The sequence below is a fragment of the Henckelia pumila genome, chromosome 3, assembly GCF_033568475.1.
Source record: "Henckelia pumila isolate YLH828 chromosome 3, ASM3356847v2, whole genome shotgun sequence".
Taxonomy (NCBI): domain Eukaryota; kingdom Viridiplantae; phylum Streptophyta; class Magnoliopsida; order Lamiales; family Gesneriaceae; genus Henckelia; species Henckelia pumila.
Window position 1 is genome coordinate 190635049 of NC_133122.1, and position 17625 is coordinate 190652673.

The following is a 17625-nucleotide window of genomic DNA, read 5'->3' on the forward strand; positions in this document are numbered from 1 at the left end:
TCAATCTTGCAGGTCTTCCTTTCTGTCTCTTAAAGGTTGGTGCATTCAATGGTTGCCATGGGGTCTTCAAATAGTCAGATTGTCCAGGAACAGCATGTATCATATGAGAATATACCTTCAAGTAAACATCCTTGCTATAGCATTTGTTCACGTAATCTTCCAACCTCTGCCACCTTTCACCAATGGCAGTGCATGCGTGTGAGCATGGGAACCCACAGAGGTGAAACATTCCACATGTGCATGTTTTCTTCGACAAATCAACCACATACTGACTCAGATTTCCTTGGACAGACAAACATTGAATCTGATATTCAGACTCCCCGCAGTACAAAGCAACAAACAATCTAGAAAACTTTTTATTCCTATTGATCTTCTTCATTATGCTTGGGCATATTTCTCCCACATATTTCTCCATTCCTGCCTTTTTCTTCTGTATTCTTTCGAGCAATTTGTTCCTAATACGCTCTAGCATTGTTATAATGGGCTTATCCCTAGCATCAAGAATATAACTATTAAAGGACTCACATAAATTATTGACTACAACATCTGATTGACAAGTAGTTTGAAAATGACTTTTGGCCCAATGGTTTGGTGGAATTTTTTGCAGCCACTCACAAACTGTCTCATAAGTAGCATTAACCTTAGGATCTACCTTTGATATGTTGTTCATGTGAACCTCAAATTCATTCTTATTCCCTGTAATAGCAGCCTTCCAAAATAGGTCTTTTAACTTCATCCCCCTATATTTCTTTTTATAATTTTGGTACATATGTCTTAAACAGAATCTGTGTTCTGAATCCGGTGCCAGATATTTCACAGCCTCAACCAAGCCTTTTTGTCTATCAGATATGAATGTTCATCTTCCATCTCCCAACCCTCCTATGTCTTCCAGTAACTCCCTTAAAAACCAAGTCCAATTTTCTCTATTCTCCATTTGCACTACAGCTAATGCAATTGGAACCATGTTTTCATTCCCATCCCTCCCTATGGCTACGAACATCTGTCCACCATGTATTGTCTTGAGAAAACAACCATCCAAACCTATTATAGGTCTACACCCTTCTAAAAAGGCATTTTTCATGGCATTCAAACTGAAATACAACTTTTCAAAAGTTGGTGTTTCAAAGTCTTCCTTCTTCCTAAGTATAAACTTCGAACCTGGATTGTACTTCCTCACTGTCTCACAATAATCCCATAGTAGGTGATACTGAAGGCTATCAACACCCCTTATTTTCTACATAGCATACTTCTTTGCCCTTAAAACTTTCCATTTGCTACATTCCACTTCACATTTCCTCGTAATTGTATTTTTCAGTTGATCAATGTTGATATCTGGGTTATCTCTAACAATCTTCTCAACCCTTTTCCCCAAATACTTGTAGTTAGCAAATTTGTTGGTGTTAGATTTTGCACAATTGTGTTCACCCTTAATTGTTTTAATTTGGAAAGTGGGGCCTCCCATGACTGAAGATGCATGAATCCTCCAATCACAACCCTTTTTACAGACAGTTGTCACCCTATAAGACTCATTCTTCTTTAGTGTCAACTCATAACCCTCCCTAACACTGTAGTCTCTAAGAACTTCTCTAAACTCATGTGCATTTTTGAATTTCATTCCCACAACAAGATCAAAATTCTTCATACTTTGTCACTCCCTATAAATAGGATACTTAGGGCCCTCATTATCTGAACTCCCAACACTTAGTAGCTCATATTCCTCACCAACTTTACTATCCCACTGTAAATCAATATCATTTTCATCTATCTTTCTTTTCTCACCTACCTTACTCTTTCCCTTATCATTTTCATCTACCTTTCTCTTCCCACTTACCTTACTCTTCCCCTTATCTGTATTTCTCACCTGAATTGATCCTGTCAGTCCAGCTTTCTTACCCCCTTTACTTTTTTTCTTATCTTTATTTCTCCCTTGACTTGACCCTGCCAATCAAGTTCCCTCATTTTCAGCAAATAAACCACTATCAACACTACCTTCATCATCTGACATGATGTACTTTTCATCTGATGAGTCATCAAACTCACTAGACCCAATGAATCCCCATTCCCATTCATTATGTTCAAAAGCTGGATGAGACTCAGATTTATCAGAAACATCAGGACCAGATTTATCACAAAATTCAGGACCAGATTTATCATAAACTTCATGATTATCATGACTAGAATATTCAATATAGCCTATAGGTTCTAAATTCAAAAATTCTTCTACCCTTACTGAGTTCCCATTGGGGTCTAGTACTTCAAGAGGTGGTGTCATTGACTCCTCAATCCAGATTTTCTCAAAATCAGAATCTTTGCAATATGTATACAAATCTGCTAATTCTTTATCTCCGAATATTTCTACTAGGCCATGCTCTATTACAATATCAAGAATTCTAAAAAAATACTTCACATTCACTTTGTTACCACCACATAGGAGATAAAGACCGTGCAAATCTCTAAAATTAAACCTATCAAAGTTCACATTTTCAAACACATGCTTCGAACCACCATTATAAATTATCTTTGGATACGAAGCTTTCTTGTTTAACTCAAACCTACCTCCATACCAGACCTCGAACTTCTTGGACAAATCCATACAAATAGAAAAATAAAGCAAGAACGAGAATAAAACTCACTGAGAACTTTTTCATACATATATTGTAGTGACCCTGCATGGAATCACCTACTAACTGGCAACTAATAGCATGCATTAAACTTAATACAGCAAAATACTTAACAGAGTAAAAACGTGCGGAAACTTAACCATAATTTACATATCAGCTTAGCAATATAATTTAGGCTTAATACTGTAATGATACAACCAAATCAAAATCTTAAACAATAAACATTATACAGCTATATCGAATCCTGCTGTATAATAAAATCCTCAAGGCTCCTGCTCCCTAGTCCTGCCTTGAACTACCAGCTCCGTCCATCCTGCGACCTGCCCCATGGAATAGGGTGTCCAAGATAACAACTAGGACGTGAGCGCTACGCCCAGTACATAGACATGAGTAAACATATGTATATAATGCATGCAACATGATGACTGGTAAAAGATCATCTGAAAAGTCATGCTCAGAACCGGCACCATATGAGTGCTGCCACCGCACGGATCAACCTCTGGGTGCAACCACACTCGTCTAATACACCAGAGTAGACAGACATAAATGCCCCCGCCATCGCGGTACTCTCAGTGACAGACTATTGAGTATAGAGCTGAGCGGCTCTATAATCAGGTATAACAAGGTATAGACTCAACGTGTATATGCACATGACATATGAGTATAGAAAACGGTAAATCATACATCATGCCATATAATAATGCCAAATAAATGCAACATATAAACATGTATACTCGCTGGCAATCTCAGTCAATGTGTACGTACCTCTAGGCTAGTTCAAGTAAAGTAGATCCTAGGTTCCAAGCCTATATTCAAAAGTTCACCGTATCACTACACAAGTTCTATAAGCCTTAACTAAGCTAATAAGTACTCCCAAAACTTAAATCGATTCCCGGACCATACCTTCGTCCGAAGTAAGCCCTTTGAAGACGCTAGTCCCGGATGACTATAACCACAACTTGGTTATTCCAGAACTTCGATTATAACCGATATGGCCCTCAAGTGTATATCTCACACTATATAACTGAAGAAGGAAACTCGGGAATTCGTAATTGAAAATGAACTCTGAACGGCCCTATTTATAGCCAAATTTCTCGGCCAGGACCGGAACTTCCGATTTCGGGATCGGAGCTTCCGATCCAGCTCATTGCGTGCATGTCTGCCACGCCAGGATCGGAACTTCCGATCTACGATCGGAACTTCCGATCTGCTCTATGACCGACACTTGTCAAAACTCGCGACTGAGTCATCGATCATTTTTGACAACTGGGGATCGGAACTTCCGTTCCAGGATCGGAGCTTCCATTCCGATCGGAGCTTACTATCCGGGATCGGAGCTTACTATCCGGCCCAAAATGAAAAAGCCCAAATTTTACTTCTGAAGTCCAATAACACTCCGAAATTGGTTAAATACCAACCCTTAATCATGTTTAACATATTATTATCTTAAAATGGTATCTGGGTTACTACATTCTCCCCACCTTTAGATATTTCGTCCGCGAAATAACATCTAAAGACAATAAAGATAACAATATGAAACATCAAACTATGTCTTATTACAACAACGGTAATTACATCTTATATGGTAATCAAAAATACAAAGCAAACAACTCAGGATATTCTGCTCGCATACGACTCTCAGTTTCCCAAGTTGCTTCTTCAACGCTTCGGCGCTGCCACTGTACCATCACAAGTGGTATAGTCTTGTTCCGAAGAACTTTCTCCTTCCTGTCTAGGATACAGATTGGTCGTTCAACAAAAGACAGATCTGGCTCTAGCTGAATATCAGTAGACTGAATCACATGAGATTCATCAGCTATGTACTGTCGAAGCAACGACACATGAAAAAAATTGTGTATACTGGAAAGAGATGGCGGTAAAGCCAAACGATAAGCAACATCTCCGATCTTCTCCAGTATCTGGAAAGGCCCAATGTAACGAGGAGACAACTTGCCTTTCACACCGAATCTCATCACCTTCCTGAAAGGTGATACTCGCAGAACAACATATTCACCAGGCTCAAACTGAAGTGGCCTACGGCGAATATTCGCATAACTGGCTTGTCTATCTTGAGCAACTTTGATCCTATGCTTGATCAAATCTACCTTGTCTACAATCAGCTGCACCAATTCAGGACCCTCGACTTGCCGTTCCCCGACTTCATCCCAGAATAACGGAGTACGACACCGTCGACCATACAATGCCTCGAAAGGTGCCATATCAATACTACGATGATAACTGTTATTGTAGGCAAATTCAATCAAAGGTAACTGATCCTGCCAAGATAAACCAAAATCCATGACAGAAGAACGTAGCATATCCTCCAGCGTACGAATAGTGCGCTCTGACTGCCCGTCAGTCTCCGGATGATACGCCGTGCTCAAACTCAGAGTGGTACCCAACGCCTGCTGAAAACTACCCCAAAAATGTGAAGTAAATCGCGGATCTCTATCACTGACAATACTCACTGGAATCCCATGTAATCGCACAATCTCCTGGATATATAAGCGTGCCATGCGATCATAAGAATACTCCCGGTTATAAGGAATGAAATGTGCTGATTTTGTCAAACGGTCAACGACAACCCAGATAGCATCACACTGACGTGAAGTCATAGGCAAGTGGGTAACAAAATCCATAGTCACATACTCCCACTTCCATTCGGGAATCTCAAGATTCTGCAGTAATCCACCTGGTCGTCGATGTTCAGCCTTGACCTGTTGACAAACCAAACATCTCGAAACAAACTGATAAACACTTCGCTTCATTCCCTTCCACCAGAATCTAGTTCGCAAGTCCTTATACATTTTCATACTTCCAGGATGAACTGATAATCGACTCCTGTGAGCTTGAGATAGAATATCATTCCTGAGCTCCGCAACATTAGGTACAACCACTCTATTGGATAGGCACAATAAACCATCTGCCTGAAAATGGAATCCAGATGTATTAACTCCATTGGCTAGACGTGCCAATTGCAGAGTCTTAACATCAGATATATGAGCATCTCTGATCCGAGAATACAATGCTGGCTCAGATAGAATAGTATACAAACGAATCCCATTCCTCCCTTTCTTGTGCTTGAGCGTAAAACTCAATGAACAGCACTCTTGAATCATATGAGATATTTCATTAGTCTGAAGTGCAGACAGTCTCACCTGCCGACTCAAGGCATCAGCAGTAAGATTAGCAGAACCTGGATGATATTTGATTTCACAATCATAATCCTTCAGGAGATCCATCCAGCGTCTCTGTCGCATATTCAACTCTGCCTGAGTGAATAAATACTTCAAACTCTTGTGATCCGTAAATATCTCAAATTTCTCGCCATAAAGATAATGTCTCCAAATCTTGAGCGCAAATACAATGGCGGCTAACTCGAGATCATGCACTGGATAATTACTCTCATGCAACTTCAACTGTCGAGAAGCATAGGCAATAACATGTCCATGCTGTGTCAAAACACATCCTAACCCCTGACCAGAGGCATCAGTATAGACAACATAACCTCATGATCCAGAAGGTAGAGCTAGCACAGGTGCAGTAGTAAGACGTCTACGCAGCTCGTGAAATGGCTCCTCACAATCCGAGGACCAAATGAAGGCAACATCTTTCCGAGTAAGCTGAGTCAAAGGCCTGGCCAACTGTGAAAAATTCTCGATGAACAGACGGTAATATCCCGCTAGACCCAAGAAACTACGAATCTCAGCAACCGTTGTCAGACGAGACCAGTTCAGCACTGCCTCTATCTTACTAGGATCAACAGATATTCCTTCATTAGAAATCACATGACCGAGAAACACTACCCGATCAAGCCAGAATTCACACTTGCTCAATTTTGCATATAGCTGCTTATCTCGTAACGTCTGTAGAACAATCCTCAAATGTTGTGCATGCTCATCCTTGTCATGAGAATAGACAAGAATATCATCTATGAAGACGATGACAAATCTATCCAAATAATCTCGAAATACCTGATTCATCAGATTCATAAAGACTGCCGGTGCATTCGTCAAACCGAATGGCATCACCAGAAACTCATAATGCCCGTATCTGGTCCTGAAAGCAGTCATAGATATATCTGAGTCTCGTACCCGCATCTGATGGTATCCAGATCTCAGATCTATCTTCGAATAAACAGAAGTACCCTGTAGTTGATCGAACAGATCATCAATCCGCGGCAAAGGATACTTATTCTTGATGGTGACACGATTCAACTGCCTGTAATCAATACATAATCGCATCGATCCATCCTTCTTTTTGACAAACAAAACAGGTGCTCCCCACGGAGAAACACTCGGACGAATATATCCCTTATCAAGTAGATCTTGCAACTGCTGTTTCAATTCCCTCATCTCTGACGGTGCCAGACGATAAGGTGCTCGGGATATAGGCGTAGTTCCTGGTACTAGATCAATAACAAATTCAACCTCTCGAACCGGAGGAAAACCAGGAATCTCATCAGGGAATACGTCAGGAAACTCGCTGACAACCGGTAGCTGATCAATACCCGTACTACTCATGGACATATCAACTGCATAGATGAGGTAGCCCTCCCCACCTGACTCCAAGACATGACATGCCTTCAGAGCCGAAACAAGTGGCATCGGAGGTCGCGCACCCTCACCATAAAAGTACCAACTATCACCCTCAACGAGATGAAACTGTACCAAACGCTGATAACAATCCACAGTAGCGTGATACAAAGTCAGCATATCTATTCCCAAAATACAATCAAAATCCGTCATCGCTAATATCATCAAATTAGCCGATAACACATTACCCTCAAATTCCAGAAGGCAACCTATCACTAGACGCTTAGTTACTACCTCCTGCTCTAACGGAGTAGATACAACTAAATCCATATCTAATGATACGTAAGGTAATCTATGTCTCTTAATGAAGCGACTAGAAATAAAGGAATGCGATGCTCCCGTATCAATTAATACAAGTGCAGGAATACCACATAACAAGAAGTTACCTGCCAACATGCGATCGCTTCCCTCCGTAGCCTGCTCCTGAGACAGAGCAAACACCTGCCCTTGAGTCTGGGGACGATAACCAGAAGAACTCTGTGGTGCTGGCTGCTGACGTGGAAAAATAGAAGCTTGAGATCCAACTTGTGATCCCGATCCACTAGCAGAACTCATGCGCTGAGGACAATCTCTCCGCAGATGTCCCTGCTGACCACAAATATAACACGCCCCAGTAGCTCTCCGACATGAAGCTGCAGGATGCTTCCCACCACAGTGGCTACAAAACTCCTCCTTCTTCTTCTTCTTCCCAAAGCGGAAAGTACCTCGTGAACCACGAGAACCAGACGAAGTAGTAGGAGTAGAAGAAGACGTAGGTACAGATGGCACAACAGATTGAGCTCGAGGCTCAATAAATCCACTAGGCTGTGCTGGCATCATCAACTGTCCATGCCTGTTGCTGGTCTCCACAAGACGGCAACGGTTCACCAAAGTCTCATAAGATACCGGGTCATCACAGACGACAACCTGTGCGTAGATATCTTGGTTCAGGCCTTGCAGAAAGATATCATACTTTGACGCATCACTTGCATTGATATGAGGACTGAAAGGTAGCAGATCAAGAAATCGCTGCTGATACTGATAAATAGTCATTGATCCTTGCCTCAAAGTAAGCAACTCCATAGATCGTGCTTGGCGAACAGCCGGAGGAAAATATAATTTCTGAAACTCCCGACAGAATTCCCCCCAAGTCACTTGTCCTCTCTCAGTACGTGCCTGAGCAACCTTGGCATCCCACCAAAAACGTGCTCTATCCTCTAGAACGAATTCTAGAACTTCCAGTTTCTGCTCCTCAGTACACTCGAAAGCTCGGAACGTGCTCTCAAGTTTAGACATCCAGCTTCTAGCTTGTTCAGGATTCTCTCCTCCCACTAAGGGTTTCGGTCCTACTTGCATAAACTTATTAATAGTATAGCGACGTCGACCCTCATGAGAACGATGTTGATCATCCTGATGATGATGGCGACGATGATGATGACCACCTCCCTGGCCAACACTACCGTGACTCTCGTCAGCCATATCCTGAAAAGAATTGCACATTAAAATCCCAAATGCGCAAAAATTACTCAAGACTAAACTAAATCCCAAGTACTAATCCCAAAATCTATGCATGCTCTGATACCAAAAATGTAGTGACCCTGCATGGAATCACCTACTAACTGGCAACTAATAGCATGCATTAAACTTAATACAGCAAAATACTTAACAGAGTAAAAACGTGCGGAAACTTAACCATAATTTACATATCAGCTTAGCAATATAATTTAGGCTTAATACTATAATGATACAACCAAATCAAAATCTTAAACAATAAACATTATACAGCTATATCGAATCCTGCTGTATAATAAAATCCTCAAGGCTCCTGCTCCCTAGTCCTGCCTTGAACTACCAGCTCCGTCCATCCTGCGACCTGCCCCATGGAATAGGGTGTCCAAGATAACAACTAGGACGTGAGCGCTACGCCCAGTACATAGACATGAGTAAACATATGTATATAATGCATGCAACATGATGACTGGTAAAAGATCATCTGAAAAGTCATGCTCAGAACCGGCACCATATGAGTGCTGCCACCGCACGGATCAACCTCTGGGTGCAACCACACTCGTCTAATACACCAGAGTAGACAGACATAAATGCCCCCGCCGTCGCGGTACTCTCAGTGACAGACTATCGAGTATAGAGCTGAGCGGCTCTATAATCAGGTATAACAAGGTATAGGCTCAACGTGTATATGCACATGACATATGAGTATAGAAAACGGTAAATCATACATCATGTCATATAATAATGCCAAATAAATGCAACATATAAACATGTATACTTGCTGGCAATCTCAGTCAATGTGTACGTACCTCTAGGCTAGTTCAAGTAAAGTAGATCCTAGGTTCCAAGCCTATATTCAAAAGTTCACCGTATCACTACACAAGTTCTATAAGTCTTAACTAAGCTAATAAGTACTCCCAAAACTTAAATCGATTCCCGGACCATACCTTCGTCCGAAGTAAGCCCTTTGAAGACGCTAGTCCCGGATGACTATAACCACAACTTGGTTATTCCAGAACTTCGATTATAACCGATATGGCCCTCAAGTGTATATCTCACACTATATAACTGAAGAAGGAAACTCGGGAATTCGTAATTGAAAATGAACTCTGAACGGCCCTATTTATAGCCAAATTTCTCGGCCAGGACCGGAACTTCCGATTTCGGGATCGGAGCTTCCGATCCAGCTCATTGCGTGCATGTCTGCCACGCCAGGATCGGAACTTCCGATCTACGATCGGAACTTCCGATCTGCTCTATGACCGACACTTGTCAAAACTCGCGACTGAGTCATCGATCATTTTTGACAACTGGGGATCGGAACTTCCGTTCCAGGATCGGAGCTTCCGTTCCGATCGGAGCTTACTATCCGGGATCGGAGCTTACTATCCGGCCCAAAATGAAAAAGCCCAAATTTTACTTCTGAAGTCCAATAACACTCCGAAATTGGTTAAATACCAACCCTTAATCATGTTTAACATATTATTATCTTAAAATGGTATCTGGGTTACTACATATATTATCAAAGATTGACCACGAACAGTTGATGGAGAAAAAGTGGTAGAATTCAGTTAGGTTTTCGTCTCATTCACTCTCGATTTGGGGAGATAGGGTTTGCGTAAAGTGAGGAAAATGACTGCATTCTCACCTTTATATATGAAGGGTATAAATGTCATTTGATAATTAGAAATATAATAGAACTGAGATTGGGGCACGTGAGCTATTAATTCAAAAGGAAGAGGGCTTAATAGCTAATTAAATATTCAAAGGGGATTTTACGCCTATTAAAAATTTCATAGGGGGAACCCATGCAATTAGCCCCAAAATTGTTATGTTAAAGTTGAGCCTTTTATGGTAGAGCAGTCAAAACGGGTCGAGTTCGTTGGGTCAGTCCGCGCCACTTTAAAAATTGGCGAGCTGGATTACTGGCCCATTTGAATGCGGTCCTAAACGGGCCAATCCAAACGAGACGCGGGTTGAAGCGGGACAACTCACCATTTTTTTTTTAAAAAAAATGTTACTTTTTTTTGAATTATGGACATAAAAATACTTATTTTGAAATAATGTGATTTTAAAATTTTAAAACAAGTATTTGTAATATTTTTAATATCTTACATTATTATTTTTTTATGGTTAAATATCTATTTATATTATTCATATTATTTGAAAATACGATTTTCTTTTATCCAAAATATAATAAATAGTTACCATCAAAATTTTATATGATTTTTTTATTGTGACATTTATTATTTGTTATTGTTTAACATTGTTGATATATATTTTTTCAATCTTGAATACTAATTTATTTTTTAATTATATATATATTTTTATTATTTTTTTAAAATTATGGCGGGTTGGTCCGTCTAGCCCGCAACTAGGGGTGCAAACGAACCGAACCGAGCCGAGCCGAGCCGAATAATGGTAAAATTTTAATGCTCGAATTTGGCTCGATAAGAGTATACTTGAGTTCGAGCTCGATTCGAAGCTCGATAATTTCAAATATTTTGGCTCGAGCTCGGCTCGAAATGAAGTTTGAGTTCGACTCGAAACATTCGAACCTATTCGTGAACTATTGCTCGGATATTATGGTTCGAAAAGCTAGAAATGTTCGAAAAGGTTTGAAATGTATATATGTTTATTATATAATTATATTATATTAATTAAATATTAAGGCTCACGAACTATTCGTGAACTATCGAACAAAATAATTTTGGTTCGAGCTCGGCTCAAAAAAAAGTTCGAATATGTTCGAATTCGGCTCGAGTTAAATATTTATCGAGTGGACTCGTAAAGCTCACGAATCGGCTCGGTTCGTTTGCACCCCTAGCCGCAATCCGGGGCGGGACGGGGTGGGTCGGGGTTTTTATGGCCCGTTTGGAGGCGGGCCTAAACGGGCCAATCCAAACGGGCCGTGGGTCATGGTGGGGCGGGCGGCCCTCTCTGACAGCTATATTTTAAGGTAATCCGCTCATGGAGGATGAGGAGGAACAAATTATTTTTAAAATAGGTCTCTTGTGAAATGGTGTCAGAGATTTTTATCTGTGAGAGAAGTCAAACATACCCATATTTACAATAAGAAGTAATACATTTTGCATTAAAAAATAATACTTTTTATAGGTGACCCAAATAAGAGACTCGTCTCACAAAATTGACTCGTGAGACCGTCTCATAGGAGTTTTTGTCTTATTATGAGTACGTCTCTTGTGAGACGGTTGTCTGGATGACGATCATCAGCCTTATCAACGGTCTCACGGATCTTTATTCGTGAGACGGGTCAAACCTATCCATATTTACAATAAGAAGTAATACTTTTGACATAAAAAATAATAATTTTCATGGATGACCCAAATAATAGGCTTGTTTCACAAAATTGACATGTGAGACCGTCTCATAGAAGTTTTTGTCTTATTTTAAATAGTTCACTTGTCCAATATTTCCATAAAGTATAAAATATTTTTGTAACGTCCTCTTTTTTTAACTTAAAATAAATAATAATGCTTAAAAATAAAGTAAAATGCTGACTATTGTTTTTTTATTAAACTGGGGAAGGGAATGAAACTTAAAAGTTAAAACACTTAGTAAATTCTTGAAGATAAAGAAGCCGAATTTTATAAACTTTTAACATTGCAAAAACTAAAATAAATAACAAAATTATCATTCAGGAAAAATCTGGCACACTAAAAACTTTTAAAATAAACAACCAACAATAATTAAAAACTTCATAAAAACTTAAAATTTTTGTTTTCCAACCAAACATAAATATGATAAACTATTTTCTTCCAAAAACAAATGCGGAAACTCCTCATTGTCTCGGATAGCGCCGCTCACTGCCACCACCCTCGCCAGACTGCACCGCCTCGGACCTCCTCATCTGCATCGATAATGTCTGGTGAGCTTAATGGCTCAGCAAGCAATATCCGAAAATAACAAATATATATAACTCTATAACTTTTAAAACTGCACTTTAAACATCCACTTTCACCTTTAAAATCTCACACACAAGCATGCATACACAGGCACACAAACCTCCACCTTTCTTTGAAAATACTCAGACTTCACATCAAACTCATCCCAAAGAATGACACCTCAACTTTTAACTTTACACCTCAACATACGCCTCAAAAATAAATATTTTCTTGTGACATGTGACTCGGAAACTTTCCTCTGCTTTTATTATGGTCGCCTGATCAAGTATTATACAAAGATATACAGGTTTGGAGGGGCATTATGACCCGAAGGCCTTATTCAACACTCCGTCAACCTCAAGTGGCGGGGCATTATGACCCGTAGGCCTTATCCAACACGCCGTCAACCTCTGCCGTAACTTTACGACAAGCCATAAAATATTTTTTCTCACATATTTACCTCAATCCTCAATTCAAGAACACACACACAAAAATAATACTCACAAACGCACACACACACGCACCAAAACATGCATACACACACACACACACAAATTGACACACACTCACACACCCTAAAAATCGAACACACACACACACTCAAAAACCAAAACCAAGCAAAACCGACCAGAATATGGACTCAAATACTCCAAGAATACGGACCACACACACACACACACACAAATACATAGTACACACACTAAACACACACACATTCACGCATACACATACACACGCACACACTCATACATGCACACACACACCTTCATGATCACACACATACACCTTCAAATATGTGTACTGTTCACGTATATGTACTGTATACGTGAACAGTAACGTATAAATATAGTATTTTTGCAAACCCTTTTACTTTTACACCTTCAAACACAAATACAATCCTTCAAACTTTCATATACATATACATCTATCAAGAAATCATTTTATCTCAATCAAATCACATCAAATACACTTTGAAAAATACATGACAATATGGAAGAGTCAAAAAATGGATTAAAACTTACCATAGAATGTAGAGATCGAGGGTTTAGAGACGAAACGAGGATCGGAGCGAGTCCGGAACACGATCGGAAGCCAAGAACTTGAAACCCTAGCCTCCCCCTCTCTTTTCTTCCCTCTTTATCCCGTCTTCCTCTCCTTTTTCTTTTCTGTTTATGATCGTTCCTTTTTAAAAAAAAAACGTGTTCCCCCTTTTTTAATTTTTTCTCCTTTCTATCTTCAATTTTTTTTTTCTCCTTTCTTTTCCCTTCTATTTTGTTTAATTAAATTCCTAGTCTAGCCTATTAAATCTAGAGTAACACTCCTTTAAAAAAAATCTAGAGTAACACTCCCGTGAGACGGTCTCATTCGTGAGACCTGTCAACCCTACCCATATTTATAATAATAAGTAATATTTTTTGCTTAAAAATATGTAATACTTTTAATGGATAACTCATACATATAAGATATCTGTCTCAAAAAATGACCTTTGAGACCTTCTCATAGGAGTTTTTGTCTTAAATCTAACACTAATTAAATTAATATCTAATGCTAATTAGTCCAGTCCAAATATTAATTAAGTTGGTTAAATACACTACCCAGTCCAAAAACATAAAAGTCACTCTTACTAGTTTAATTTTAATAAATCTAGTTTCGGTCTATTCTTAAAAGAATTTAAATAAATCATGACTAATTAAATTACAAAATCACTAAAATGCTATCTTTTACCTTTTATCGTGTCCGGGTACCCCTTCATCTGAAATCCTCCAACCGTCGTCCTCTAAAACTTTAAAAATCTCAAAATACATTAACCCTTAGAAATAAAATAATTTAATTCTAACACATGACATTAAACTTTTTTTTTAAAAAAAAACTCAAATAACATAAAATCACATTTTATATATCACACATACGGTCAGGTCGGTCACTTAATTTTTGGGGCGTTACAATTTTCATCAAATTATTTTTAATAGTTCACTTGTCCAATATTTCCACAAATTTTCTTCTATTGCAATTAGATTTTACTTATACTAAACTAAATTTAAAAGGTTATGAGTAATTAATCACATACATAGTTTTGAAATAATTTTTATTAAATAAAAATAGATTACTTTTGTAATTTTTTTAGGGGTTCAAATATATATTAATACTAGTACACCGAGTATATGCAAATCATATGCAGAAAATGTATTTTTATAAATTTGAATTTGCTTTAAAAAATTTCTTCATAGTCAATGGGAGAGTGGTAATTAAAAATTAGGATAGTTAGATGGTCGGAAGAGGTGAGAAGTTTTTGAATGATAAATTATTTTTTTTGTCTCTTAATTATTGAATATGTTGAAAGAATGATACATGAAAATTTGAAAATCTATTAAATGACCAAATATAGTTTCTCTAATTGGTTTATCTATTAGACAATTAATGAGATTCTACTCTTTGAATAATACCCAAATCATTCATGTGAGATTCTACATCTCAACACATATGCATAATTAATATTATAGTGCGGACATGACAAATCATGAGTTGCTAGATCTCCTATTAGAGTAATATCCTTAAAGTAGCTAGGTTGAACTAACCGTAAAGTTTAATAAGATCCTACTCTTTGGGTATACCTAAATCATTCATCCGAAGGTCTACATCTCAACACGTATGCATAATTAATATTATAGTGTTGACATGACAAATCATGTGTTGTTAGATCTCCTATTAGGATAATACCCTTAAGGTAGGTTGAGCTAAATAATAAATACTAGGGATGACAATGAGTCGGGTATGGGATGTTTCCATCCACGTACCCATTTATTAAATCCATCCCCATCACCATACCCATACCCGTCGGGTATTCAATTTCATCATCATCCCCATACCCGTCGGAGTATCAGATATTCATATCCTCCTCATCCCCCATTTATCGTATCTACCTCATACAAATACATTTGTTCAAATTTGAATTATTTTGATAAAACTATGCTTATTTACCAGATTTTATACCAAAATTTTAAGAAAAAAATAAGAAAAAAATGAAAGATAAAAGAAATCAGTAACCTAATAACCTAAGAATTATATAAGAAATAAAAAATATTGTAAATAATTTATCTCAACATCATTATCCTACAAAATAACGTTAGATTTATATTAATAATTCTCATTGTTTCATCCAACTAACATAATTCAACAAAAAAAAATTAAATTAGCATTTATTTAATATAAATTATGTAAGGATCCAATTTTAATATGTTAATTAATACGTGTGTTAAAAATATGTATTAATAAATATCGGTTTATAGACGATATTAAAATGCATATGTTATTTATAGAGCACACAGGAGTTGAAATAACTCGAACCGGGTCAAGTTTTAACCCCGAATGAATAAAAATAAGACACACATTAAACCAATATATATCTACTTAAATATATATGGATATATATACACATAGATATAGATATATACAAATAGATAATATCTTCTCTCTCCTCCAGATTCTTCAGCGTCTGCGTCCCTTTTCTTCTTCTTTTCTTCAAGTTTTCTTCATCGCTTCAAATCGCCGTAAATTTTCCGTCGGTTATCGATTTTCAAAAATAAATATAGTTTCGGAATCCTCGCGACGTAAGCTTTCTTTTGATACCAAGTTTTCAAATCTTCGTGCACGTTCCGTCGAACCCGTTTCCGATCAGCCGCGTCGTTCCGCCGACGTGCGTCGCCGGAGTTTAGGGGAAGGTTGTGTCAGTTGTTTAGACCTTTAATTCGAAGCTTGGAGGTATTTTCAGTAGCTAGGGTTTTGAATTTTGGGAATATCGGAGTCGATTGAAGGTATTGGCTATTTTTCAGAAATTATTGGGGAATTAATTCGAAATTTCAGATTATATTCTTTGGAATTTTTGAATTGTAGAGATGTTTAAATCATTGTTTGGATGTTTAGATGTGTTAGAATTCATATATATATGAATTTTAGCATTTATGGGCAATTTTTCTGGAATTACAGATTCTGAAAAGTTGGGATTGGAATATCCGAAAAATACTTGAGATATTTTCTGTGGTAAATTAAGTGTTCGTTGAGGTACGTATGAGCTGTTTATATTACGATACCTATAATGACATGTAATGATATTAAGTATTTTTTTAATGAGTGATAACGTGTTTTATGTGTTTCTGTGAATTATATGATTGTATTCACTCATTTACATTGATTGTTAATGTACAGAATTGAGAACAATCCCTATTTTTTTAATAAAATAAAATAAATTTCAAATATATTTTTATTGGAAAATATTAAGGGGTATTCGTCAAATAAGCATGTTAACAATTTTTCATAGCATGTTGAGCCTTGACTCCTTTGATTGCTATTGATATTGATCTCTTGAGATGTATCGAGTCATCGATGGAGCGAGTGACATTATTTAGTGCACTCCTGAGTTAGCACGAGACCAAGCGGGTAGCAACCATGCTCTCGATGCTACGTACGACACTCCTGATGACAGCATGAGGCTGGACGGGTCGCTCCTATCACCCTCCGATGCTACGTGTATGGATTAGCATTGATGATTCGAGGTCTGCTGCGTTCCTGGCACGGGTGGCCACTGAGATTATTGTGATACGATTATTTGGACTCCATTTGGTATCCCTTATTCCATTGATACCTGTCACGCATTACATTTCAATTCATTGCATTGTACTTGATTTTATTCATGTCAGTTATATTTGTCGTAATTTTTCTAGTTCGTCGTACTGGGGTCCGACCCCTGTTTTTTTTTTATGCTGTGGTTGTTTGTGATTTCATAGCAGGTTATCCAGGGGGATTTGACGCATCTGGTGGAGCATCATCTAGTGGTACCCAATGAGACGAGCGTGGAGTCGAGTTCCCAGATATATGTATATATCAGTTTAGCGAGTTTTATATTTGCCGGGGTGATACCCTGTGTATCTGTATCGATAGTTTTGGACTTTGTTTTGGATTGTTATTTGTGTGATCGAGCCTTGCCAGCTCTGCATGTGTTTAGTCTTGGCCAGTGCGGCT

At 38.2% G+C, this 17625-nt stretch overlaps 1 protein-coding gene across 1 annotated transcript; it reads right to left on the reverse strand.

Annotated features, from left to right (window-relative positions):
• Positions 1-856: 856 nt before the first annotated feature.
• Positions 857-1642, reverse strand: LOC140890209 (uncharacterized). Its single transcript, XM_073297969.1, has 2 exons — positions 1279-1642; positions 857-1176 (listed from the first exon to the last, which is right to left on the reverse strand). The coding sequence occupies exons 1-2, from the start codon at positions 1640-1642 to the stop codon at positions 857-859; spliced, it is 684 nt and encodes a 227-aa protein (XP_073154070.1).
• Positions 1643-17625: the final 15983 nt, after the last annotated feature.